General features: G+C 42.2%; 1 protein-coding gene across 4 annotated transcripts in view; it reads right to left on the bottom strand.

The window, feature by feature from the left end:
* Positions 1-26,237, bottom strand: part of PLEKHG1 (pleckstrin homology and RhoGEF domain containing G1) — a 243,528-nt gene that overhangs the window by 106,727 nt on the left and 110,564 nt on the right. For all 4 annotated transcript variants that reach the window (XM_023206155.1, XM_023206158.1, XM_023206156.3 and 1 more), the window contains exon 3: positions 1,232-1,740. In XM_023206155.1, coding sequence (XP_023061923.1) covers positions 1,232-1,642 — 411 coding nt within the window. In that variant the 5' untranslated portion in view covers positions 1,643-1,740. The remainder of the gene's footprint in view (positions 1-1,231; positions 1,741-26,237) is intronic.

Raw genomic sequence — 26,237 nt, 5'->3', positions numbered from 1 at the left:
AGCAAGTGTAGCTTTATAACATATAAATCTGCCCTTGAGGCTGGGCACGGTGGCTCACGCCTGTAATCCCAGCACTTTGGGAGGCTGAAGCGGGCGGATCACCTGAGGTCGGGAGTTCAAGACCAGCCTGACCAACATGGTGAAACCCCATCTCTACTAAAAATACAAAATTAGCTGGGTGTGGTGGCGCATGCCTGTAATCTCAGCTACTCGGGAGGCTGAGGCAGGAGAATCGCTTGAACCCGGGAGGTGGAGGTTGCAGCGAGCTGGGATCATGCCATTGCACTTCAGCCTGGGAAACAAGAGTGAAACTCTGTCTCAAAAAACAAAACAAAACAAAACAAAACAAAAACCTGCCCTTGAGATAGTAATATTTTTAAATATAATTGGGAGTGAGTTAATATCTGAGCTTCTCTGATAATTCGTGCTTTCTCCTTTAAAATGACCCAGAAAATCAAATAATTGAATTTCCAGAGGATGTGACCTGGCACATAAGCTGAGCTCAATTCACATGAAATAATTTGTGCAAGTAATTTATAATGATAATAATATATGCAAAATAATTTATATAGGATTACTCACTGTAAACAGTGAACAGAAAGGAGACACTTGAGACAAGACAAAGCCCATGGCTTTTCTCTACCTTTCAACCCTTTCCCCAAACACCAATACAGGAGTAGCACAGAGCAGCGGCTGCAAACCTGTCTGCACATTAAAATCACCTGTGCATCTTCCACAATTCCACCACCCAAGCCCCACCCAGGCCAATGAAATCACAGTTGCTGAGTGTGAGACTCACGTCTTGGAAGCTCCCAGACGCCAGTAGAGAGTGGTGATTAAGGTAAGGACAGCTGAGAGGTTCAGTCATACACCTGCCACTTATCTGCAGGAGACCTGAGTCCTCCTCCATCCTCACCTGCCCCACTGCGTGTGAGTCACTCTGACATCTTGGGTAGGATTCATTAACACAGCATCCTGCTATGGGCACTGCATCATCATTCTTGTTCCTCACTCATAACTAATTTGTTAATGCAAATATTAAGAGGATGTTAATACAGTGAGTTACGGCCTTAGGGTTTCTCTTAAAAGTTACTCTCTCTTTAAACATTCACATCCTTTCCGCCTCTTAGAAGACATCCCCTACACCTGGCTTGGCTTTGCCGTCTCTTGCAAGTCTCTTGCAAGCATATTTCTTCTGCATGTTGAACATTAAAAGTGAAGTCGGCCTTACCTCTACGATGCTTTTTAAATCTTGCACATAAGTCCTTTCGGTCTCCAGAATTTCCTGAACAACTCTATCCACATAGAGGAGCTTGGGGCTGGTGGCCGAGTCTGTGGTAGTCTTGGGTGTCCCGTTAGAGTCCACTTTCCACTGCGCCCTGGGCAGCCTTTCGCTGCCTTCGTCTGCGTTCTGTTGCCCGGCGGCGGGGTGGTCCCTCTGCAGCTCACTGCTGGAAAACGGCCTGGCCGGAATCAGCTCCAGTTTTATGGCCCCTACCTCCTTATCCTGGTTAAACAAGCCCAAGTGGCTATTTGAAACTAAGGTCATTCTGCTGCCGAAGGAACCATGGCTGTCGCGGGAAGAGGCCGAGGACGACGTGGAACCGAAGCTGACAGGTCGGTCACTATCAGAGAGCTCCATCGTCTTCAGTTCTTGAGGGGAGGAACGCCTGGCTGTGGTCTTGGGATCTGGAACTTTGGTTACAGCTGATGGCACTTCAAGACGCAACTGGTGCCCATCTATATGCATTAAAGAAAATAAATAAAAAGGACAAGATAAGCAATTCTATCAAGCAGAGGGTTGAAAGGAAGTAAAAACCTGGCTCAAATAAATACAGTCAATAACAAGGTGTCCAGTTATAGAAGGGAATACAAAGGTACCTGTTGGTGGAGCAAGATGCAAAATCAGTGTTCCCAAAGCATCACCTGGGTGCCTGTTAGAAATGCACAGTCTCGGGCTCTGACCTCGACCTGCTGAACTTGAATCTGCACTTTAATAAGATCCCAGAATGACTTGTAAGCATTAAAGTTTGAGAAACACTAGACCTGTTGTCTCAAAAGTGTGACCACCTGGAATGACTCTTATGCAAATTAGTCTAGATTCACTAAATTAAAGACTCAGCGGTCAGGGCACCAGGAATCAAGCACTTTAACAAGCACCACAAATGGTTCTTATGAACTTAAAAGGGACCCAACGTGACTCCTATGGAATTTTGAAAAACCTTGTTCTAGATTTTAAGTATTTCACCATAATTCCACAAAATTTTAGGCTAGCATCCTGGAGCCACCACTAGTTGATTTAAATAATGCTGGCAACTTTACATTTCACTTGCATACAGCATTAAAGAAAGTGTCACATAGACAATAATTTTCTAGTACTAGGCAAGAAAAAGATATAGTCATACACAGCATAATGATGTTATGGTCAACAATGAACTGCAGGCTGGGCACGGTGGCTCATGCCTGTAAATCCCAGCACTTTGGGAGGCTGGGAGGGGGGGAAATCACTTGAGGCCAGGAGTTTGAGACCAGCCTGGCCAACATGCCAAAACCCTGTTGCTACTAAAAAATACAAAAATTAGCTAATCGGGAAGCTGAGGCACGAGAATTGCTTGAACCCGGGAGGCAGATGTTGCAGTGAGCCGAGATCCTGCCACTCAACTCCAGCCTGGGCGACAGAGCGAGACTCTGTCTCAAAACAAAACAACAAACTGTGTATATGGCAGTGGTCAGAGCAATCTGCCGTACCATCCAGCCTAGATGTGTCAAGGGCTATGCCATATAGGTTTGTGAGAGTATGCTCTGTGATGTTCATACAATGATGAAGTTGCCCGACAACGCGTCTCAGAATGTACCCCCATGCTGAAGTGATGCATGACTGTATTAAGACTCACACCCCACTGAAAACTTATCCTCTTAACACAGCACTTCTCCAGATCACTTCTTAAAAACTGGCATTCTATTTGTGGCACATATGGAGTTACGATACTACTAGAGAGTATGTTTGATTAACTACAACACTCCACAAGTACAGTTATAAAATCATGTAATTATATGACGAATCTAGGAACTAAATTATGAGAACAATTATGAGAAAACGGTGCCGTCCTGTTTAGAAAAGGGCAAAAGGAAAAACTGTCTGCAAAGTCAAAAGGTCACGTAATGGTGAAACCCCGTCTCTACTAAAAAAAATACAAAAAAATTAGCCAGGCCTGGTGGTGGGCGCCTGTAGTCCCAGCTACTAGGGAGGCTGAGGCAGGAGAATGGTGAGAACCTGGGAGGCGGAGTTTGCAGTGAGCCGAGATCGCGCCACTGCACTCCAGCCTGGGTGACAGAGCAAGACTCTGTCTCAAAAAAAAAAAAAAAAAAAGTCACTTAATACCCACAGCATTTAAATATGATGTTAGGCCCCAAAAGGACCCACATGAAAATTAAACATTCAGAAGCTATTTGGGTAAAACACTCAAAATTCCAATCTTCCTCATTTCTTAGGCAGGGTCAACATTTCTCCCTCAAATAATGAGATTCCACGTCTCATTATTTCATAGAGAAATTTTGTTTATAGAAACAAAATGTCTTGTGATACAGAATGTGATTAATTAAGAAATTTGCTTCATTTTGCTAGGTTACCTTACCACAAAAACATGCTTATAGGTTTTACTAGAAAAATGGAAGAGGGAAACTTATGTTTGGAAGGTTACAATGTGACAAACACAGTAAAAAGGATACATAGTAATGATCATTTTTCAACAGTAATGGAAATTTGGTTTGATTCGATAATAAAGATCACTAAACAGTTGGTACTAATATTTTTAGAATATAAAGTATCCATCAAGTCTCTCCTTCAATGTACTGTTTCTAGATAGTTTATATTCATGACAAGTATTAGTACAAACTTACCATGCAAATATTAAAGTTATGAATAAAAACATGAAGGAACTAATTCTGAGTCAAGAAGGAGTGGTAAGACATGTAGGAAATGAGCAGTTTATCTGCGAAACCACTACCACATGCTAGAGTTTGCCACAAATTTTTAATGCTTTTGCAATATTCTTTCTGCTTGTTCTATAACAACTTTACGACCTATAAAACATGAATTGGTTATAGTAGTTAAAATGCACTTGACGTAGAAAGCCTGATCCAACTTGAGTGTGGCAAAAATCCAAGCAGTAGCCATGCATTTAGGTATGCGTGCAGCAAAGGACGCTTGCTCACGTTTGGGACTGGTGTTGAGAAAGTCATGGGCAGTCTACAGTAGAGGCAGACACAACAATGTTTTCTTTCTATTCACATCCACTATAACCAGGACCATCAGGCTGATCTCATGGTAGGAAATGGGCACTCACTTGGGAAGTATCTGAGGATACTTTGGGAAACCAAGGGTCCAATGAGGCTATGATTTGGGACTAAACATAAGTTGGATATATATTTTTTTTTTTGAGATGGAGTTTTGTGCTTGTCACCCAGGCTGGAGTGCAATGGCATGATCTCAGCTCACTGCAACCTCTGCTTCCCTGGTTCAAGCAATTCTCCTGCCTCAGTCTCCCTAGTAGCTGGAATTACAGGCATGTGCCACCATGCCCAGCTAATTTTTATATTTTTAGAAGAGATGGGGTTTCACCATGTTGGCCAGGCTGGTCTCAAACTCCTGACTGCAGATGATCCACCTGCCTTGGCCTCCCAAAGTGCTGGGATTACACGTGTGAGCCACCACGCCCGGCCAAGTTGGATATACTCTATAACAGGGGCGCGGTACCTGTCCATGGCCTGTCAGAAACCAAGCAGCACAGCAGGAGGTGAGCAGTGGGCGAATGAGCATTGCTGCCTGAGCTCCTGTCAGATCAGCAGAAGCATTAGATTCTCATAGGAGTGTGAGCCCTATTGCGACCTATGCATGCCAGGGATCTAGGTTGCACGCTCCTTATGAGAATCTAATTCCTGATGATCTAAGGTGGAACTGTTTCATCCTGAAAGCATCCCCACTCCCCTACCCCCACCAACTCAACCCACCCTTCATCCCTCGAAAAACTGTCTTCCATGAAACCAGTCCCTGGTGTCAAAAAAGTTGAAAGGCCAAGACATCTGGAAAGGTCTACCCCCCATGGATCTGTACATACTGTCTCCAGGGCAAGTTCTGATTTTCTAACCGGAGAAGAATCAATCTCTCCAGAATAGAAAACTGTCTTTCACACAGTTACAAAACTCTTGGCACTATATTCATGATCAGGACTAGTGAAAAATGGACATAACAGAGAGACACATTATTTTCTTATCATCATTTCTTTTCTCTACTTACTTTCACTTTAAATTAGATACCCAATATTGGGACAGAAGGATTAAAGAGGGATAAAAGCTGCTTTTAGAGGACCCCAGGTTGGGCTGCTAGAAATGACAATGTCTTTAGAAATACTTTCAAAGGTGGGAAAGAGTGGGATGTAAAACGTAGATCAATAGGGACCCCTTCATGGATAGATCTTAAATAGCAGCATAGATTGGGCACCGCTGCGGGGACAGCTTCAAATGTTCCAATGCCAGTCCATATACAGGCCTGGCTGCCAACCAGGCACTTTCTAAAATAGACCATTTTAGAAGTTTGGTGTCCATAGTATTTAGCCAAGCTTACCACCCCAAACTAAAGACCTCCCAAAATTACCAATGACAGAAGTGAAACATTTACAGTCAGGTCATATAATGGCATGTAATATGAGACCGCACTTGCTAATGGCTAACATTTTTTATGTTGATTCATTGCTTATAAGATAATTATAGTTTCCTCACATAGGAAAATACACCTCTTAAAAACTGTCTAGTCTTGTTCTCACTTTCCTCAAAATAATTTAAGATTTCCACCCTGTCTGGCCTATTCTAATGCAACTCACCAATTATTAATATTTATCTCTAGAGCTGTGTTGCTTCACACAGTAGCCAGTGGCCACATGTGGCTACTGAGAACTTGAAACGCAGCCAGGCTGGGCACAGTGGCTCATGCCTGTAATTCCAGCACTTTGGGAGGCTGAAGCAGGCAGATCACTTGAGCTCAGGAGTTCGAGACTAGCCTGGGCAACCTACTAAAACCCCACCTCAAATACAGAAAATACAAAAAATTAGCCGGGTGCGGTGGCACGTGCCTGTAGACCCAGCTACTTGGAGTCACGGCTGCAGTAAGCCATGATCGTGTCACTGCACTCCAGCCTGGGTGGCAAAGTGAGACCTTGACTCAAAATAAATAAATAAATAAATAAACAAACAAACAAACAAACACAGTCAGTCTGAATTGAGATGTAAGATACACACCAGATTTCAGTAACTTAGTATGAAACTAAAAACATGAAATAAAATACCTCATTAATAATTTTTATATTTGTGTATTGAAATAGTAATTTGGATTAGGTTAAATAAAACATCTCATTGAAATTATTTTCACTGGTTTCATTTTACTTTTTTTTTCTTTTTTGAGATAGAGTTTTGCTCTTGTTGCCCAGGCTGGAGTGAAGTAGTGCAATCTCGGCTCAATGCGACCTCCGCCTCCTGGGTTCAAGCAATTCTCCTGCTTCAGCTTCCCAAGTAGCTGGGATTACAGGCGCCCGCCACCATGCCTGGCTAATTTTAGTACTTTTAGTAGAGACGGGGTTTACACCATGTTGGCCAGGCTGGTCTCAAACTCCTGACATCATGATCTACCCGCCTCGGCCTCCCAAAGTGCTGGGATTACAGGTGTGAGCCACTGCGCCTGGTCTACTTTCTTATTTTAAATTTATTCTTATTTTTATTTTTTGAAACAGGGTCTCACTCTGTCACCTGGGCTGGAATGCAGTGGCACAATCATGGCTCACTCCTGGGTTCAAGCCACCCTCCCACCTCAGCCTCCCAAGTAGCTGGGACCACGCCACCATACCAAGCTAATTTTTATTTTTAAGTTTTGTAGAGATGAAGTCTTTCTATGTAGCCCAGGCTGCTCGTCAACTCCTGGGTTAAAGTGATCCTCCCATCTTGGTCTCCCAAAGTGCTGAGATTACAGGTATAAGCCACTACCCCGGCATCATTTTACTTTTTTATATGGTGGCTACTAGAAAATAAAAAATTACATATGTAGTTCATATATATTTTAGTCAGACAATGCTGATCTAGAAGTCTTTGATATAATTTCATTATTCTTGAAGGTTTAAATTTACCTCTTTATCAATCTTTGCTCAAATAATAGTGAATGCAGAGATACGTACAACTCAAAGTTTGCATTTTCATTTTTTATTCCACTTATTAATGCACAATATTATTAAAAATTGGCAAAAATAGAGTTGGGAGGTCACCTCTGTGTAGCAGATATTAGGCTTACTGATTTTCCATGACAAACTGAAACATCCAGATAAAAAACTATAGAGCAAGAAAACTTTTTCGTTTGCCTTGAGTGAAAGATGTTAGCATTTGGGTGAGCTGCTGCTTTTCTTCTCATAACTTCTGTCTATTCCAAAATCCCAAACACAGGGCTAATAATGTAAGAATTTCTGAGAACTCCAGCCAAACCTTGCTAATGGCTTATATGAGGTATATCTTTTGACCCTAAGACAAGCAGGTTCCACCCACTTAGAGGATTGTGATCAATCTCACCCTTCGTAAACCTGGAGGTGGTGGGGGTGGAAGTACCCACAGAGGAACCTTAGAGATTTACCGAGTCTCACAATGAGAAGCACTGGTTAGCCTAAAAGCCATCCAGATAAAATACTCTTTTTCTGTGTGCCATCCTCAATAAAAGGAAAAGATGCCCAGACAGCTTCTATGTAGCGAGGCTTTCATACATTTTACTTCAAGACAAATCCCTCTAATTTTTTCTAGGTGAAAAAACTGGAATTCCAGGGCTTTTCTTTCTTTGCTCTTCCAACTTCCATTATTTTAATTGCTCTCTTTTGGAAAATCACTGCCAGAATCAAAAGCAATGCTTCCCGGCTCTGGTTTCTTAGGCTGATTTAGGTTTCATGCAGAACGTTCCATGGCTTCCTGTGACCATATTTACACGGAGAAGGGGGGACATTTGACGGGTCCTACAGCCTACAACTCCCAAGGAGAAACTTAGGAGGCAGGACAGAAATCCTACTCACAGTAGGGATTGAGGGGTGATCAGGATTTCCAAATTCTGCTCATTGCTATTCTAGACAACAAATACCTAGTCTGAGTTCCTTGGCAGGACAACCATGGAAATCAAGAGAATGTGTTGTGTTCAGTACCAACGAGTAGCTGAAATTATGCAGTTTCTTATTACACCTCCTGTGAATTACTCAAAGAGGGTAGGCCACAGAAAGACTAAAGTATACAGAAATAGTTACTCTATCAGCTAGTGATGTTCATTTAATATACAGCGCGGTTTTGTTAGAGCCTCAACGTTGTAAATATTTTTTAAAGCATTAAGTCAGTTGTTTAAGAGTCCAAGTTAAAAAATATACATTTATATATTTCAAAGATGACACTAGATATTTAAGGAACACCTTTATTCCCCCACACTAATATGGATTTTTCACTTCTTGGTTTTCTAAACGATCATACTTGATTCCTGTTTAATGGTAGGGCCAGGACTATAATTCCTCATGTTCTCTAGTGTTCAGCATGTTCAATTCAGGGAACATGATTTTCATATTTATTTGTAGTTATTTGGTGATGAAGAACCAAGGAGTAAAAAAAAAAAAAAATCTTGTTACCATGTTAATTTCTTAGTTTTATCATGTAAATTTCTTAGTTTTTAACCAAGGTACTATAATTAGACAAGATGTTAATGTTACGGCAAGCTGGATGAAAGACATATGGGAACTTTGCACTGTCTTTGTAACTTTTTTGTACACTTAAAAAATTTTCAAAATAAATAGCTCAGAAGTGTTTTAAATTAAAAAATGTATTTTATTGAGGTATGATTAAATACAAAAAGTTATACGTATTTAATGTATAAAACTTGAATTTGGAGATAAGTATACACGTGAAACTATCACCACAATCTATGCCATGAACATAGTCATCACCTCCAAAAGTTTTCTTATGCCTCTTTATTATTATTAAACACTTTATAACAACAACACTTAAGATCTACCTCTTTAGCAGTATTTTAACTATACAATATAGTATTGTTAGCTATAGGCACTATGCTGTACAGATTTCTTGGACTTACTCATCTTGCATAGCTGAAAATTTGTATCCTTTCACGATTACCTCCCTGTTTCTCCCTCTCCCTACTCCCTGGCAAGCACCACTCTAGTCTTTTCTTGTATGAGTTTGATTATTTTAGATTCCTCCTAAGAGTGGTGTCATGTAGCATTTGCCCTTCTATGTCCAGCTCATTTCATTTAGCACAATAGACTCCAGGTTCATCTATGTTGTCACAAGTGGCAGGATTTCCTTCTTTTTTTTTTTTATGGTCAGATAATTTTCCCATTATGTATATGTGCCACATGTTCTTATATCACATGCAAAAAGAATAAAAATGAACCCTTATCTTACACTCTACACAAAAATAAACTCAAAATACATTCAGATCTAAAAATACAACCAGAAACCATAAAGCCTCTAAGGAAAAAAAAAAAAGAAAAGAAAAAACCTAGGGGAGAAAAGCTTCATGACATTGGTCTTGGCAATGCGTTTTTGGATATGCCACCAAAAGCACAGGCAACAACAGCAAAAAGCAAAAACAGACAAGTGAGGCTACATCAAACCAGAAAGCTTCTGCACAGCAAAGGAAATCATCAGCTAAGCAAGGAGATAACTTACAGAATGGAAAAAAATATTTGCAAACCATGCATCTAACAAGGCGTTAAAGCACGTATTTGTACAAGAAGATCAAGAATGAGAAAGGTATTTTGCGAAAATATTTTCATTCAAACAGGAGGTGAAGGGTTGAACAAAGAGGAACAAAGATTCCTTCAAGCTGTTAAGTCAGATACGAAATACTCAGATAATTTACCGATTGATTCCTATATTAATTGCTATGGTATGAATGTGCCCTTCTCAAAATTCGTATGTTGAAACTTACTCACCAAGGTGATGGTATTGGGTGGCGGGGGCTGTTGGGAGATGATTAGGTCATGAGGGCTCTACCCTCATGAATGAGATTAGTGCCCTTATAAAAGAGGACAGAGGGAGCTTGTTTGCTCCTTTTGCCATGTGAGAACACACAGGAGGCACCATATAGGAGGAACAGGCCCTCACCAGATACACAATCTGTTGGTGCCTTGATCTTGAACTTTCCACTCTCTAGAACTGTGAGCAATCAATTTCTGTTCCTTGTAAGTTACCCAGTTTAAACTATTTTGTTACAGTAGCACAAATGGACTAAGACACTAGTCAATGGAAACTAAGAGGTATAATGGCTACCTCAGTTGAGTAGGGATTAAGCAGCTACCTAAGGCAGCTAATGCATTAGATAAATTGCCTTAGCTAAGGGGTGCCTCTGGACCAATCTGGTGAAAAAGAACCTAAAAAAATTCCCTAGGCCAGGCGCAGTGGCTTATGCCTATAATCCTGGCACTTTGGAAGGCAGAGGCAGGTGAATCACCTGAGGTCAGGAGTTCGAGACCAGCCTGGCCAACATGATAAAACCCCCATCTCTACTAAAAATACAAAAATTAGCTAGGCATGGTGGCAGGTGCATATAATCCCAGCTACTCAGGAGGCTGAGGCAGAAGAATCACTTGAACCCGGGGAGTGGAGGTTGCAGTGAGCCGAGATCGCACCACTTCACTCCAGCCTGGGTGACAGAGTGAAACTCCATCTCAATTAAAAAAAAAAAAAAAAAAAAGGAATTCCCTAAAGTCTTTTTATGCAAATGCAGCTGTTTTTACTCTTGTTGTATGCTTTTTTATGTGTGTGGTGACTTAGTGTGGGGGATGAAGGAAATTATTTGGGGCACTCTAAACCATCCATTATGTCACCACTTAGAGAGGGACTATTAGCTGTCTACCAAAATCCACTCTACCCTTTTCTTTAGTGATAGAGTTTTCACTAAGCACATTTCCCAGCCTCCTCTGCCTTTAGATATTGGCCATGTGGTCAAGTTCTCCCCAGAAGAAATGATATATGCCCGTTTGGGGGTCTATTTCTCAAGACATTAGATTTTATTAGTCCACATTCTTTCCTCTTCATGCTGGAACTCAGATGTGGCAGAAACCTTGCCTCCACTCTAAGAAGGATACTAGTGCCCTAGGGTATAGCAGAGCTCAAAGACAGGCAAAACCTTGCAGTCCCTGGTGGTAGACATAAAATCTGGTTATCCTGATTCTGCCACACTAGAGAAACCACATGATGAGACCGCGATGATACGCAGAGGGATGCCCAAGGAACCCCGGCTGTTGCAGCCCCTGCTGTGAGTGTTTCCAGCCAAGACATTGGACATGTGGATGAGAAGCCTTTCAGATGACCCCAGCCCTGTCATGTCTGAGTGCAATTTCATGACAGTCCCCAAGTCAGAATCACCTAGCATAGCCTTTCCTGAATTCTTGCCTCACAGAAACCTTGAGCAATTATAAATGTTTGTTGTTTCAAGCCAGTAGGTTTCGGGGTGATTGGTTAGGCAATATGAGATAACCCAAACAGTCTCTATTATAACAGATGAGTCTTATTATGATACAGCTGCTACAATTCTATGTCAAAATCACCCTTAAAAAGCCCCCAAAACCAACCTCAGTGGTCTTTCATGTGTCTCATTACTCTTCGAAAACTGTATAGATGGGGAAAAAGAAAAGCAGAGATTACATAACATCATGCTCAAAGTTGAACTATGAATCAGAGACTACACTTTCTAACTTCTAGTCCATCCTTCCTTGTACTCATAAAATAGCAGGGTAGAAAAGGAACTTAGAGATCAGGAAATGAAGGACTCAACATAAGCTGCTTGTCTAAAGCACATGGTACCATATGCCGAAAGGGACTACCCAGTGTGTGGCTATGTGTGCACAGAAATACATATATCCACAACCCTCTGTATAAACACATTTCAGAGAACCAACCAGAAATTAAATTATGTCCTAATACTCCCTTTTGGTCAGAGGATTTGCATGTTTGCCCTGGCTCTGTACCCTCCAGGTTTATACTGATCTTTGCAGCTCTGGTTTCCTTGTATGTGAGGCAGCTGGATTAGGTGACTTCCCCAAGTCTCATCCAACCTTTGGGCCATGACTCCAATCCTGAAAACCCAGCAAACCACTGGCTGTCACAACTGCATGGCCTCTTCCCAGCTGGAGGCACAGCACAAGCAGTGACCCCCTAATAGCAGTTTCTTCTACATCCTACGAATGCCAGGTCTTGGATGATGAAAAACTGTATCACTGAGTTTTTTAAAGGCTAAAAAACATCTCTATTTTTACTTTAGATTAAATAATAATCTATGCTCCAGCTTTGCTTTGAATAGTACCTTCCTGTTAGTGTAAAATTATCAGTCTCAAGGCAGTAACTAAACAATGATGGTAATATACACAAGCTCCATCTGTATGGAACACACTCAGTTCCAAAACATCCCTGCACAGCTGGGAGGGAGGCACCAAGAGAAACCACATTTTCTTAAAGAAAAAGGAGGAGGAAGAAAAGGCCAATTCCAAGTGACTAACAATAGCACTCCGAACAAATAAATCCATCCATGAAGTACATTAGACATGTTCTTTTAAGAAAGGAGGAAAAGGCAGGGCGCAGTGGCTCACGCCTGTAATGCCAGCACTTTGGGAGCCCAAGGCGGGTGGATCACAAGGTCAGGAGTTTGAGACCAGCCTAGCTAACATGGTGAAACCCCGTCTCTACTAAAAATACAAAAATTAGCCGGGCGTGGTGGCGGGCACCTGTAATCCCAGCTGTTCAGGAAGCTGAGGCAGGAGAACCGCTTGAACCCAGGAGGTGGAGGTTGCAGTGAGCCGAGATCGTGCCATTGCACTCCAGCCCGGGTGACAGAGCGAGACTCAGTCTCAAAAAAAAAAAGGAGGCAGAGAAATTAAAGTGCCTAGTAACAGAGATCCAAGTGAATAAAGCCATCTAGAAGGTACAATGTAAAATGATTAAATGTCATGTCTTTAAAAGTATAGAAAATGGTCATAATATACAATGAGTAAAATGGGTAGTTTAAAAAACATATAATACGATCCTAATTTTAAATTTAAAATGCCACTTCTTTATTGTCTACATTAGAAATAGATTGAAGAAATATATAATAAAATGTTAACATTGGTTTTACTGAGTAGAATGAATAATTTTGTTCCTTTCGTATTTATCTGTAAATATCTCTTTTCTTCAATAGGTGTATTCCTTTTATCACCTGAAAAAATTATTTAAGGTAATTAAAATCACAATGTCAATTGGTGTCAGATATCTAAATATTTTAAATTAAAATAATTTTCATATTCAATATGTGATTAAGGAATGCCTTTTATATCTTTCAAAAATGTATCATTAAATTCAAATAAGAAAGCCAAATGAAATCAGATTCCAATGGACAACAGTATTGAATACAATCCACGCCTCCTTTGCCCCAATCATTGTTCCTCACAAAAGTATTTCCTACCAAGAAACACTCAAAATGGAAACTGCATTTTCTTAGGCAACTTTGGTTGCCACTAGACTCAGAGTAAACTTCATCACTGCAGTTGCTAAGCATACATTTGCAAATATTTATTTGGTTCCTCCAACTTTGACTGCATATGAACCTCAAAAAGAAAGCATATTAAAATGCTGGGCATTCGGCGCGTGACCACTGAGGATTTCAGAGTTTCCCCAGAGTCAGAAACATCAGCTCTCTAGATATTTCAACCTCACTTTAAGGAAAGAGCAAAATCAAATGAAACTAAGACAAAACCTATTTGAGACAGGCTGCAGTTCAGACGGGAGGGGGAGAAAAAATCATCTTCTAGACTTCAGGCTATCGCATTTGTAACAGAAGAGTTTTCCTTGATCCAGCCAAGCTTTCGTCCCTGCACACTTGTGAAGAAAGCCCCCCCTGCCACTCTTTCTCACCTCGGTGGACCTCTCTGGCTGCTCCCAGAGGGAAGGAGCGTTTGTGCCGGCATCCTTTATTCGGGGACACTCACGTTAGCACCTACCTCTGCTCCACTCAGGCTTAAGCACATCGTCTGCCTTCAGCTGATGCGGTGACTTCAGTCAGGTAAAAGAAACAGCCTTTGCTAGTCTGTGCAGCGCCTTCCGTAGAAATATTGCATGAGTCAGCTTTTATCTCCCAAACCCAACACACAAAGGCTTTACAAAAACCTGATTTGCAACTTTCTCACTGCCTTTTTCCCCCTAGTGTGCAGACCACAGACTTCAGCATCACTAAGAGCCTTAAATGAAACATGACATCATTCAATTGAGAAACAGGACAATAGACACCACTGTGGGTAACTTGAAAATGCACACTTCACTGAGCAACACCCTACCACTTCCATTCTTTTGTGAACATCAAATGCAACCCACACTCCCCCAAAGCTGCTGGGCTTCACCTTCCTGGCTCTGGCCACGGTTCTCATTAAACTCTAGAAAATAAGCAAGATCTTTGGAACTCTGATATTTTTAAGTTCACTTCCTGAAGCATGGGCTTGTTTCAAAGTAAAGGGACATATGTTTAACTTTCAAAGTAAACGGACACATCTTTAAACTGAAGTTTTAAAATGCAGGTTGTGGTGGGTGTGGGGTGGTGAATAACAACCAGTGGGAAACAGTTTGGATAATTAGTTTCTGTTAACAAGACACTTAATAGAACTTTAGGTGAACAAAGTTTAAGGAGAAAACATTTCAGGCCGGCATTTAAAAAACCTATCTGAAGACAAATACCTAAAATTGATATGCACACGCATCTTTGGAGAACAGTTAAGTTCTGTGATTTTATATTCATAAATACTAAGTAGTAAAGACAGAATGATCTAGTATTCCTACAATAACCTTTAGTGAGACCTTCTAATTATTTTGGGTTTTTGATTTCTCTAAGACCACTGGTCCTTCTGAAAATGCTGTATCTATTTTTACAGAAAGATTCAGAAGGCGTATATTTGACAAAGATCTTGAGTTCTTTAAATGAAGGTCTCCAGAAGTACAAAAATGCTATTGAAAACTGATACCGGCTGGGCGCAGTGGCTCAAGCCTGTAATCCCAGCACTTCGGGAGGCCGAGACAGGTGGATCATGAGGTCAGGAGATTGAGACCATCCTGGCTAACACCGTGAAACCCCGTCTCTACTAAAAAATACAAAAAACTAGCCAGGCGAGGTGGTGGGCGCCTGTAGTCCCAGCTACTAGGGAGGCTGAGGCAGGAGAATGACGTGAACCCGGGAGGCGGAGCTTGCAGTGAGCTGAGATCTGGCCACTGCACTCCAGCCTGGGTGACAGAGCGAGACTCTATCTCGGTGTTGGGGGGGAGGGGGGCGGGGGAAGAAAAAGAAAACTGATAACCACTGCACTGTGGAACTACAATTCAAAATATGGATTATGTCCTTGCATAGACATCTAAAACTGAACTATATCAAAGGATTAAAATCCTTTAAATAGAAGCTCCATTTAAAGCATTCATTTGTGGTTATGGAAAACACCATTAGCAGATCATCCTTAATATAGCTATTTCTATCATGCCTATTAAGTGATTTTAAACTAACAATATAATAGGATAATTTGTTTTAATGCTGATTTCCTTTCAAATCAGGCTGAACATACACATGGCTATTTAAATAAGTGATTCTTAAAGGAAATAGTTCAGAATTTCTCACCCACAAAATTCACCGGTTTGATGGAAATTAGTAAATCCAGGATGCTGAGAAGGCAGTGTGAGAGGAAGGGTCCTCCCTGGGCTGTAGAGTCTCTTCATCCTCTATTCTGGCCTCCACAGCAACCCCTTTGGCCTCCCAAATCACGTCTGTCTCCCATACCAGTGCCTAAGCTGGGCTCTTCCTTTCTGCTCAACGAAGAGCCAGCTCAGATCAAGCTCCCATTCTATCTGCTACAACCACTCTAACCCACCACTCTTTCCATTAGTTTAACAGCTGTTTATTACACTTAGAGTAAGGCTCACGTGGTCTCGTATTTAATTGTTTTCTAAGTGTCTCTCTCCTACCCTGCATGGTGGCTGTTGGGGGCAGGGAACCTTCCTATACCGTAGATTTGATATTCTTGAGGCAGATACGAAGATCTAAACTCTTAGATGGGATAAAATACACAGAGGCTCTAGGCTTCCTAATGACTCATCCATTATGCATGGCCTCAGATCACAACACAGCTACTTTTAACTTCCAATAAAATTACATTGTACTTGGATTTTTTTTTTTTACTTTTTGCCAAGAAACATGTTTCTAAAATGCTATTTCTCAGAGATGCCATGTATGGTACACATAAACAAAAACAGCGAAGTTGCTGTGTGTGGATGGTAGACAGTTTACTAAGCTTACCCACCAGAGAAGTGACAGTCCTGAAGGACAGCTTTAAAGTGACAGCGGGGGCCATATTGGGTCCTACAAGACAGTCATTATTAGTTCGTCCATGGTTTCTGTTTTAGCAAAATCATCAACTTGTGTAAGTAAAGACCTCTCTTATAACTGGCAAATAAGTGAAACCACCTATGCTTGCATCTACAAATATCAAAGATTTAAAGTATGTTGAATTTCATTTTTTACATAATAAGCTTTTTCAGAGCAGGGGATACACACACACACACACACATTTTTTTTTTTTCCTTAACATTTATCCTAGTACCAAGCATTTGCTTGAATAAATTAACCAATGGATAGCGCATGAGGCCTGGGAGGGATAACACATTCACATACTAGCAGGAAGGAAAAGAAAAGGGAAGAAGGGCCAGGCAGGAGGCCGAGGCAGGCAGATCACGAGGTCAGGAGTTCAAGACTAGCCTGTCCAACATGATGAAACCCCGTCTCTACTAAAAATACAAAAATTAGCCAGATGTGGTGGCGCATACCTGTATTCCCAGCTACTTGGGAGGCTGAAGTAGGAGAATCACTTGAACCAGGTAGGCAGAAGTTGTAGTGAGCCAAGATCACGCCTCTGCACTCCAGCCTGGGTGACAGAGTGAGACTCTGTCTCAAAAAAAAAAAAAAAAGAAAAAAAAGAAAAGGGAAGAAACGCCTCCATTTATTGAGCAACGGTCCAGGTTCTTTCACACCTGAGAGCAGAGGCGCCTTCTACACTTCAGTATTTTCTTAAAACCCTGGTTTCTCCCCATTCAGCTCTGCAATGGTTCTGCGTTCCAGTGCTCCCCACCACATATTCCACACACTGCACACACTGAACTGTTAACAATTCTTGGAGGTGTGCTGCTGGTTTGCCACTAGACTTTTGTTCATGCCGGGAAAATGAACAATCTTAAGACACACAAAAGGCACAGATGCTGGTATCCTTGCTACTTTTTGCTGTATAATTTATTTGCCAATACTAACACTGGGTGAAAAGATTATTTTTGCGCAGCAAAATTTAATTTTTTAATTAATTTATTTTTTCGAGACGGAATCTCCCTCTGTCACCCAACCTGCAGTGCAGTGTCACTATCTCAGCCCACTGCAACCTCTGCCTCCCAGGTTCAAGCGATCCTCCCACCTCAGCCTCCTGAGTAGCTGGAACTACAGGCATGCACCACCACGCCCAGCTAATTTTTTTGTATTTTTAGTAGAGACAGGGTTTCCCCATATTGACGAGGTGGGTCTCGAACTCCTGACCTCAGGTGATCTGCCCACCTCGGCCTCCCAAAGTGCTGGGATTACAGGTGTGAGCCACTGTGCCTAGCCCCAAATTTCTTTTTAAATGATAGAGTGGCCACAGATAAAATGCACATGCATGCCTTGTTAGGTGATAAAGATAACCTTGCTGGAAAGCAGCTTTGTTTACTCCCTGCAAGCCCGGGTTACACAACCGGGAAGTTCACATTCCATTCCCAGTGTCCCCACCTGCAGTAGAGAATCAAGGTGCAGAAGAGCAGCACCCACAGGATGTAACTATAGCAACCAGAACACAAACCAGCCATCAAGGAGGTGCAAGTGGCCTTGTGGCCTAATTGGAGGAAGACCAGAAAGTCCCCTCCACATAAAAAAGTCCCTTCCCAGGCTGGGTGTGGGGGGGGGTCACATCTGTAATTCCAGCACTTTGGGAGGCTGAGACGGAAGGAAGGATCACTTGAGGCCAGGAGTTCGAAACCAGAGTGAGCAACTTAATGAGAATCCATCTCTACAAAAAAGACAAAATTTAGGCCAGGCCTGGTGGTTCATAATCCCAGCACTTTGGGAGGCTGAGACGGGTGGATTACTTGAGGTCAGGAGTTCAAGACCAGCCTACCCAACATGGTAAAACTCAGAATGTACTAAAAAAAAAAAAAAATACAAAAATTAGCCAGGTGTGGTGGCACGTGTCTGTAGTTCCAGCTACTTGGGAGGCTGGGGCAGGGGAATCATGTGAACCTGGGAGGCAGAGGCTGCAGTGAGCCAAGACTGTGCCACTGCACTCCAGCCTGGGCAACAGAGTAAGAGTCTGTCTTAAAAAAAATCAATCAATCAATAAATACAAAACTTAGCTGGGCAGGGTGATGTATGTCCATAGTACCAGTTACTTGGGAGGATGAGGTGGGAGGATGACTTGAGCCCAGGAGTTTGAGACTACAGTGAGCTAGGATAGCACCACTGCACTCCAGCCTGGGCAACAGAGCAAGAGCCTGTCTCAAACAAACAAACAAAAAAAATCCCTTCCCAGAAGTCTGTCATAGGGTCTGGAATTCCACATCTTTTGGGTTTAAGGTAAAAGTTGTCAGTTAAAACCCTAATCTCCCCTGGGAAGGGCGATGGAGTCACTGCCACAGTACTGTGAATTAGCTTCATCATCCTTCCAAGAAACTATCCAGGTTTTCTGGGAATGAGACCACAATGGGGCTGTCTAGGAGGGCTGGGGTGGGGATGAGGGCAGGAAGCACAGACAACACACACATCTAGGGACTCAGCGAGGCCTGAGCTAGTTGAGGCACTTTGCTGAACTGTGCAGCCAGGCAACAGCTCAAAAAGCTGGGCAAGAAAGGAGGAAAGGGCAGCCCAGACACAGGAAGACAGACGGGCAAAGGCATGCAGACATTTTTAGGTTCAAGGAAATATTTTGCTTCATGTAATCAACATTGGATAAGGCAGGTTTAGAAAATAATCTTAGACTTTCATATGCAAAGGTGCTAGAAGTGAGAAGGGGTATTTGAAAACAAAAATACTATTTTACACAAGGAGCGTAACAATTTAAGCCCTGGAGGAGGTGTGGCCTGCTTATCTTGTAATTTAAGATCTTGCCATTGTGGCACACTTTTCAGGGAAAATGGTAAAACCAACCATTTTTGGAAGCACAGGCCATTGACAAGAGACTCTTAATGTGTTTTTAGGCTATTAGAAGTTTTTTCTTTGAAAGAATAAGGCATGTGATCACATTTTCTATAAACACATCACAGCATAAATGTGAGGGGCTGGGCACGGTGGCTCACGCCTGTAATCCCAGCACTTTGGGAGGCCGAGGCAGGCAGATCACCTGAGGTCTGGAGTTCCAGACCAGTCTAATGGCAAAACCCTGCCTCTACTAAAAATACAAAAAAATTAGCTGGGCATGGTGGTGCACGCCTCTAATCCCAGTTACTTGGGAGACTGAGGCAGGAGAATCGCTTGAACTCAGGAGGCGGAGGTTGCAGTGAGCCCAGATTGCACCACTGCACTCCAGCCTGGGCCACAAAGCAAGATTTCATCTCAAAAAAAAAAAAAAATAAGTGATAAACATTAAAGTCAATTGCACGCCAAAAGATGTCACACATCCATATTGAAGTCCCTTAGAAAAATACACTGACCTTCCCCCTGTGAATAAGAGCTAATGTACTAACACCATTCTGCATTGCAGCTGCTGTTATTTAGTAAAAATCTATACACATTCTTCCAGACTGTCTACTCTAAACCCAGAAAATATCACCAACTACAAATTCTCCTTTGCTATTGTTATACAAACCAAATTACAGACTTTTTCTTTTTTTTTTTTTTGAGACAGAGTCTCGCTCTGTCGCCCAGGCTGGAGTGCAGTGGCGCGATCTCAGCTCACTGCAAGCTCTACCTCCCGGGTTCACGCCATTCTCCTGCCTCAGCCTCCCGAGTAGCTGGGACTAGAGGCGCCCGCCACCTCGACCAGCTAGTTTTTCATATTTTTTAGTAGAGACGGGGTTTCACCGTGTTAGCCAGGATGGTTTCGATCTCCTGACCTCGTGATCCACCCGTCTCGGCCTCCCAAAGTGCTGGGATTACAGGCTTGAGCCACCGTGCCCGGCAGACTTTTTCAAACAAAAAAAAAGTTAACCCCTTTTTCTTAAAACAAATGATTTCTAAAGGACTTTTTTCAAAGTGAAATAATTTTAGTGACAAGTGAGTTTGTTTTTACAAATTTAAAAAATACCTGTCAGCAGGCCAGGTGTGGTGGCTCATGCCTCTACTTCTACCCCTTTGGGAGGCTGAGGTAGGTGGATCATTTGGGGCCGGGAGTTCAAGACCAGCCTGGCCAACAGTCTCTACTAAAAACACAAAAAATTAGCTGGGCATGGTGGTGCATGCCTGTAGTCCCAGCTACTTAGGAGGCTGAGGCACGAGAATTGCTTGAACCTGGAAGGTGGAGGTTGCAGTGAGCTAAGATGGCGCCACTGTACTCTAGCCTGGGTGAGAGAGTAAGACTATGTCTCAAAAAAAAAAAAAGAAAAAGAAAAGAAAAAAAAAAATTCTGTCAGCAAAAGACACAGGTCTAAAGCAGACAAAAACACTCAAGTATAGAAGAAATTAAGTGAAGCCATTTTTCGTTAGTCCTGGAGTACTGAATCTAACAATAGAAACCAAACTAGAAATACTAAATAGTTACCAGGACTTCAACCATCCAACTGAAAAGGTAGTTTCTCAGCCCCTACTGCACTAAATGTCAGTACTGAGGCATGGTCCTAAGAATTTTAGAAAACAAATGAACAAATAAAGCCTATTCACTCACCACACTGTTTTGCATGGCCTGCCTTTCCCTTGCAATCAAGTTATGATTTAACATCTCCATCGTCCTTTCAACAGTCAGCCATGACATGAACTGAGATGGCCTTGAAGGGCACACGTTCCAGACTCTAAAATCTTGCTGTTTCAAGCATTCCTCCCTGGGATCATTTTTCTGCTTCTATGACAATCGTTAGCTCAATTTGTCACTCAGTTCTTTGATTAGGATACTTGGTTTTTCTTTCCCAGAGACAATACAACCAAGTCTTAGTTATTTTTGAACAATTTTTAGATATCAAGCAAGCAAATATGTTGCAAAGAGCCTCTTGCTTTCAATAATCTATCAGTCCCATCTCTAAGGACACCATCCGAGGACTCGCTGTGTTCAGCACAATGAACTAATTATCCGTGGAAGAATGCAGTCGGCTTCCAGACACATTTTTCTCCAGGAGATAATACACATCTAATCCATTCATAAGTAAAGGCATTCAACACAATCTATACTTTTGAAACACTCTAAAAAAATGCACTGGAAGAAAAGGCTTGGATGCTCTGTGAAATCTTACAGCAGAATGTATTTTCCAAAATACCAATTAAAACAAGATTATCTTATAGTTTCAGAGTAACAGCCATTGAGACTGACATCACCTTTATGGAGGCTTGCAAAGGAATTTCTCATCCTGGCAGAGGAGAGAGGCAAACTCCAGTTGCTAGCCTTTCCTCCTCTTTTCTGGACACAAACCCACAGCTGCAATGGAATGAAGGGGAGGGCTCAGCTCAATCTTGCCAACTGCCCCCAACCCCTTCCCATAGACCCAGGGGTGGCAGGTTGCGAGAGGTAATTCTCAAGAGCAGCAGAGGAGGGAATATAGCTTGCAGGGGATACACAGACAAGCTTCTGGGAGCAAACAGGAATCAATCTCTGAACTGGTTCAGACTGCCCCCACCCCCGCCCGACCTCCAGCAATTACCATCCTTGGAGTCATCACAATCGGTCTTCTTCCCCCACTCCTAAGGCTACGTTCAATGTCATAATAGTTGACAGCTTAACCTCTAAGACATAAGACCTGTGAGCAAATGACTTATCTCAGGGTAGCCTATATGCTTTCTAGAACCAAAAGGGGGTGGTTTGTGCTGATATTCACTTGGTCTCCTGCACCAAGTCATGGAAACAATCCCATTGACAGAGATACTTGTAAAGGCCAAATATAGATTCCACTCCAGGAAAGCAGAACTCACTTCTCTCTAAATGAGTTGAGATGACTTACTACTTTCCAGGATTTTTTTTTTTTCAACTAAAGAAGGCAATGGAGTTCACTGACCTTAGTATATCAGTGTTATAAAGGCCTTGAATACCCTCTGTTGCCATAAAGTTCTGTCCTTTAGCTTTCAGAACTTCCAGGCACATGGCAACATCCTGCCGATCTTTCTTCCTTCACACCTTCTCTCCACTTGAACTGGCAATCACCACTTACCCTTATGTACCAGGACCTACTGAACGTCAGGCCTCATGCTGGGCGCAGTGAATGGACATGGGCTTTAAGCCTCCAACAAAAAATGACAAGTATGATAAGTGCTGTGAAGCAGCGTCCAACATTGCCGATGTAAACTACTAACAATTGTGTACATAAGCATTTGCACTATTTTCCTAAATTCTCTTTCCCCTTAGTTTCAAACTGTCCTTCAATTAAAATTAAAAGTGGATAGCAACTTTATGTTGACAGTAAAATCAAGCTACATTAGGCTGCCTTCACTTATGGTTCACTATCTAATCTTAGAGAATAAGCCCAGTCAGACTCATCTTTCATCTTATATTTAATGACTTGGTATCCAAGCTGACAGCCAAACTTGCTGAAAGTTTTTGAGAGTCTAAACACTTGCCTAATTCCCAGTTCCCACAGAGGTACATGAAGTAACTTGTTTATGTTAACACAACAAAGGAAAGGAAAGAGAGCTCTCTGTTCCACTGCAGGTTGAATCGGAATTAGGTCAAGAAACAAGTGTAACCAAATTTATTTCTGTTTATTCTGAATAAACATTACTGAATCCTTTACAAGTAAATGAAAGAAGAGAAAAAGGAGGAGGAAAAAGCTAAAACATGAAGACTGCTGGTTTGATCTCTACATTTTCTTTAATGAATATGTATTATTTGTATGGTGAAAATATAAGAAGAACAGAATGAATTTACATGGCAGGTCTTGTTCCTGCCACACCCCCAGCCCAATCTTTCCCAGTCTTGCTTTGTCTGAAGGTCTGCACACTCCGCTCCCTGGCTGGCTGCCTTCCAGGTAGGTTTGGCTAGAGGCACCAATAATTTGAAGCAGGAAGAGAGGGAAATAGGGGCATTTCCTCTACTCCCTCATTGATTTGGGGTAGGTCTTCCATGGTTCCAGCCTTTCTTGGGCTCCCTTAACTCTATTTTGTCCCCGGTCCCTCAGGGATCCCTATAGATTGCCCCAAAAGCAGTGGCTAAGGCTTCCCACTGTTGTCGTCTCTCTTTGCTTCACATACACCCTTCGTTTGAACCAGTTGAGCCAATTCAGTTTCTTGCCAGGTCCCTGGCTGATGCAATGTCATCCTAACTCCAGAATCATTGGTCTAAAATGCTGATAGCAGTTTGACTTCATATGCGGTCAGAATATTGGCCTGAGCTTTTTACTCGGTGATACAATGCCAAATTTTAGCCCCATTTTGACTTACGGCCTGCTTGATCCAGGTCAATGAAATAAACACTTAGAGTCTATTCTATACCAGAAAAATATTGCAAATTTGATATCTGCTGATATATTCATTTACTCAATATTTATTGAGCAGCTACTGTGTGCTAGGCACTGCCTTGGGCAGTAAAGACACAACAGTGAACAAAACAGACAAACACCCCTGCCTTTATGACACTTATTTTCTAGGGGGAGCTGTATGGACTAAAAAGAATCCTATGATAACAGCATGTCAACATTGGAAAGATACTCTGGGGCTTTCTAATCCAGTGTTTCAATTACTACTTACAACATCTCACCAAGTGTGTCCGGTCTCTGTTTAGACGCTGTTAGTTGCCAGACATCCCAACCCTGCACAAATAATCGATCATACCCTGGAGTGCTTTAAAGACCACTATAGGAAAACGCAGGAGGAATCACACCTCACCTCCGTTTTGTAGTTCCTTAATTATTTGAGCTGTCCTATCAGTTTCCCATATGTATTTGCATCTTTGTTCAACTACTGATGGAATAACTACCCTAAGGGATTCCTGGAGGCAGGGTTCAGTGATGGGGGAGCGGTGCAGAGAGGTCAAAGGGGAGAGCTGCCCCTTGTGGCTGTGGGGCGCATGGGGTAGAGCAGACTTAACACTGTCACCACCCTCTGATTACCTTCTCCTTATATGTCAAGAACATGCTTTCCTACTGCTTCCACCAAAGTGGCTTCAGAATTTTAAGTCCTCATGCCAACTTACTATTAAAAATGTTAAAAAAGATATCATTTTTGGAGAACATCCTTAGGGAAATAAATGTTCTCCCCACTCCTCCCAAGCCAGACTTTTAGGTACATCAACATCGCTGTGTCCTCAAAAGGCACAGAGTTTGGCCAGGCAGACACACTGAAGGATCATTCGAACAGGTGACTGATGGCTGTGTGACGTGCACACTGGGATGGGAAGGCACAGGCACTATGGAAATGTGTAAAGGGGACCAGGCCTAGTTTGGGATGGTCTGGGAAGGCTTCCCTGAGGAAGGGATGTGTAGACTGACATCTGAAGGCTGAGAAGAGGTCAACCAGGGGAAACCAGCCAAAGAGAAAAGACCATCCAGGCTGCTTTACTTCCCACTGGCATAGATTGCTGGTGTACCTGGCATTATACCCACAGTGAACACCCAACCTAGATTTTTTTTTTTCTGGGCAATCTTGTTTGCAAATATACTGTTACATACCACAATTAATAACTATGTTTACTCCAACAATGCTCCTTTATTAAAGTAGGTACTACTTTCCTTCTCCACTCTGGGGTAATCCCATCCCTTCACCTGCATATATCAGTCTTCTCTAGTCTTACCTTTTCTTTCTCCTCCAGACAGTGGGCAGAGCTGCTTGGGCGGTAACCATGACTCTGTTCTTGCCTAATAGCTTCGACTAGTTCCTTAAAAGGTGTGGTTACAGTAAATCACAATGTAAACTTCCGTGCCCAGCATTTCCATCTGGGTATTATCAGATTAAAATGAACATCAAAGGAGCCCCAAAAGAGGGGGTCACAAAAGGACAGACTGACAGCTGAGGGCAGTGGTCAGGCCACTGTTTGTCTTGCTACTTCCACGGGCCTTAAGAACTGACCATGTGCATTTGAGCCTTCAGTATTTCCCAGGATCAGCTGGACACCTTTCCTGGGGGACCCAGAACCAGGGACAACTGCCTGGTTGCCAGTACGGATCAGACATAAGATATCTGTTTAAGAGTCTGTACAAATTAGGGCATAACAAAATGGTAAACCTAATGAATTAAGCTGCTCTAAGAGTTTTGAGGAATTATGTTTTCATAATGACTATTGGTTATCAGTCTAGTAATTTAATAATAAAAAGCATCCCCACCAGCCTGGGCAACAGAGTAAGACCCCGTCTCTACAAAAAAATAAAAAATTAGCTGGGTGTGGTGGCATGTGCCTGTGGTCCCAGCTACATGGAAGGCTGAGGTGGGAGGATCACTTGAGCCCAAGAGGTTGAGACTGAGGTGAGCTGTGATTGTACCACTGTAGTCCAGGCTGGGCAACAGAACAAAACTATCTCAAAAACAAACAAACAACAACAAAAAACACCATCCCCAAAGCCAAATTTATTTTGTTCAATCTAAATCATCACCTACGGCTCAAGAAATGATGTGTGGAAAGGACACAAGATCTGAAGTTGAGATGTGTAGAATCTCAGCTCTTCCAGACAATTTTATCTTCTTGGACAAGTTACTAACCTCTCTGTGATCCAGATTCCTACTGGATTAGTAAAATGAGAACTCTAGAGTCTCTGACGGTTAAGAAGACTTTCCAAATCTAAGAATCTAGGGTTCCATGATTTGGGGTGAGGGTCCCACCAATCCACTTTTTAACTCCACAGACTGTCTCTCTTGAGGCTACCAAATAACTTTAGAATTGTCAAACATGGTCCCACCACTATGGTCAGATAACCACAGGTCGATGCAAAACCAGGAGCATGTGGCCTTTGTACAGGGAAACTGCTTTTGATTCCCTGTAATTCCATTTTTTTTTTTTTTTTTTTTTTTTTTTTTTTTTTTTTTT

This window comes from Piliocolobus tephrosceles, chromosome 5 (genome assembly GCF_002776525.5).
Source record: "Piliocolobus tephrosceles isolate RC106 chromosome 5, ASM277652v3, whole genome shotgun sequence".
In the NCBI taxonomy this organism is placed as follows: Eukaryota; Metazoa; Chordata; class Mammalia; order Primates; family Cercopithecidae; genus Piliocolobus; species Piliocolobus tephrosceles.
The sequence above is the reverse complement of the archived record's forward strand: the minus strand, read 5'-3'. Positions and strand labels throughout refer to the sequence as shown.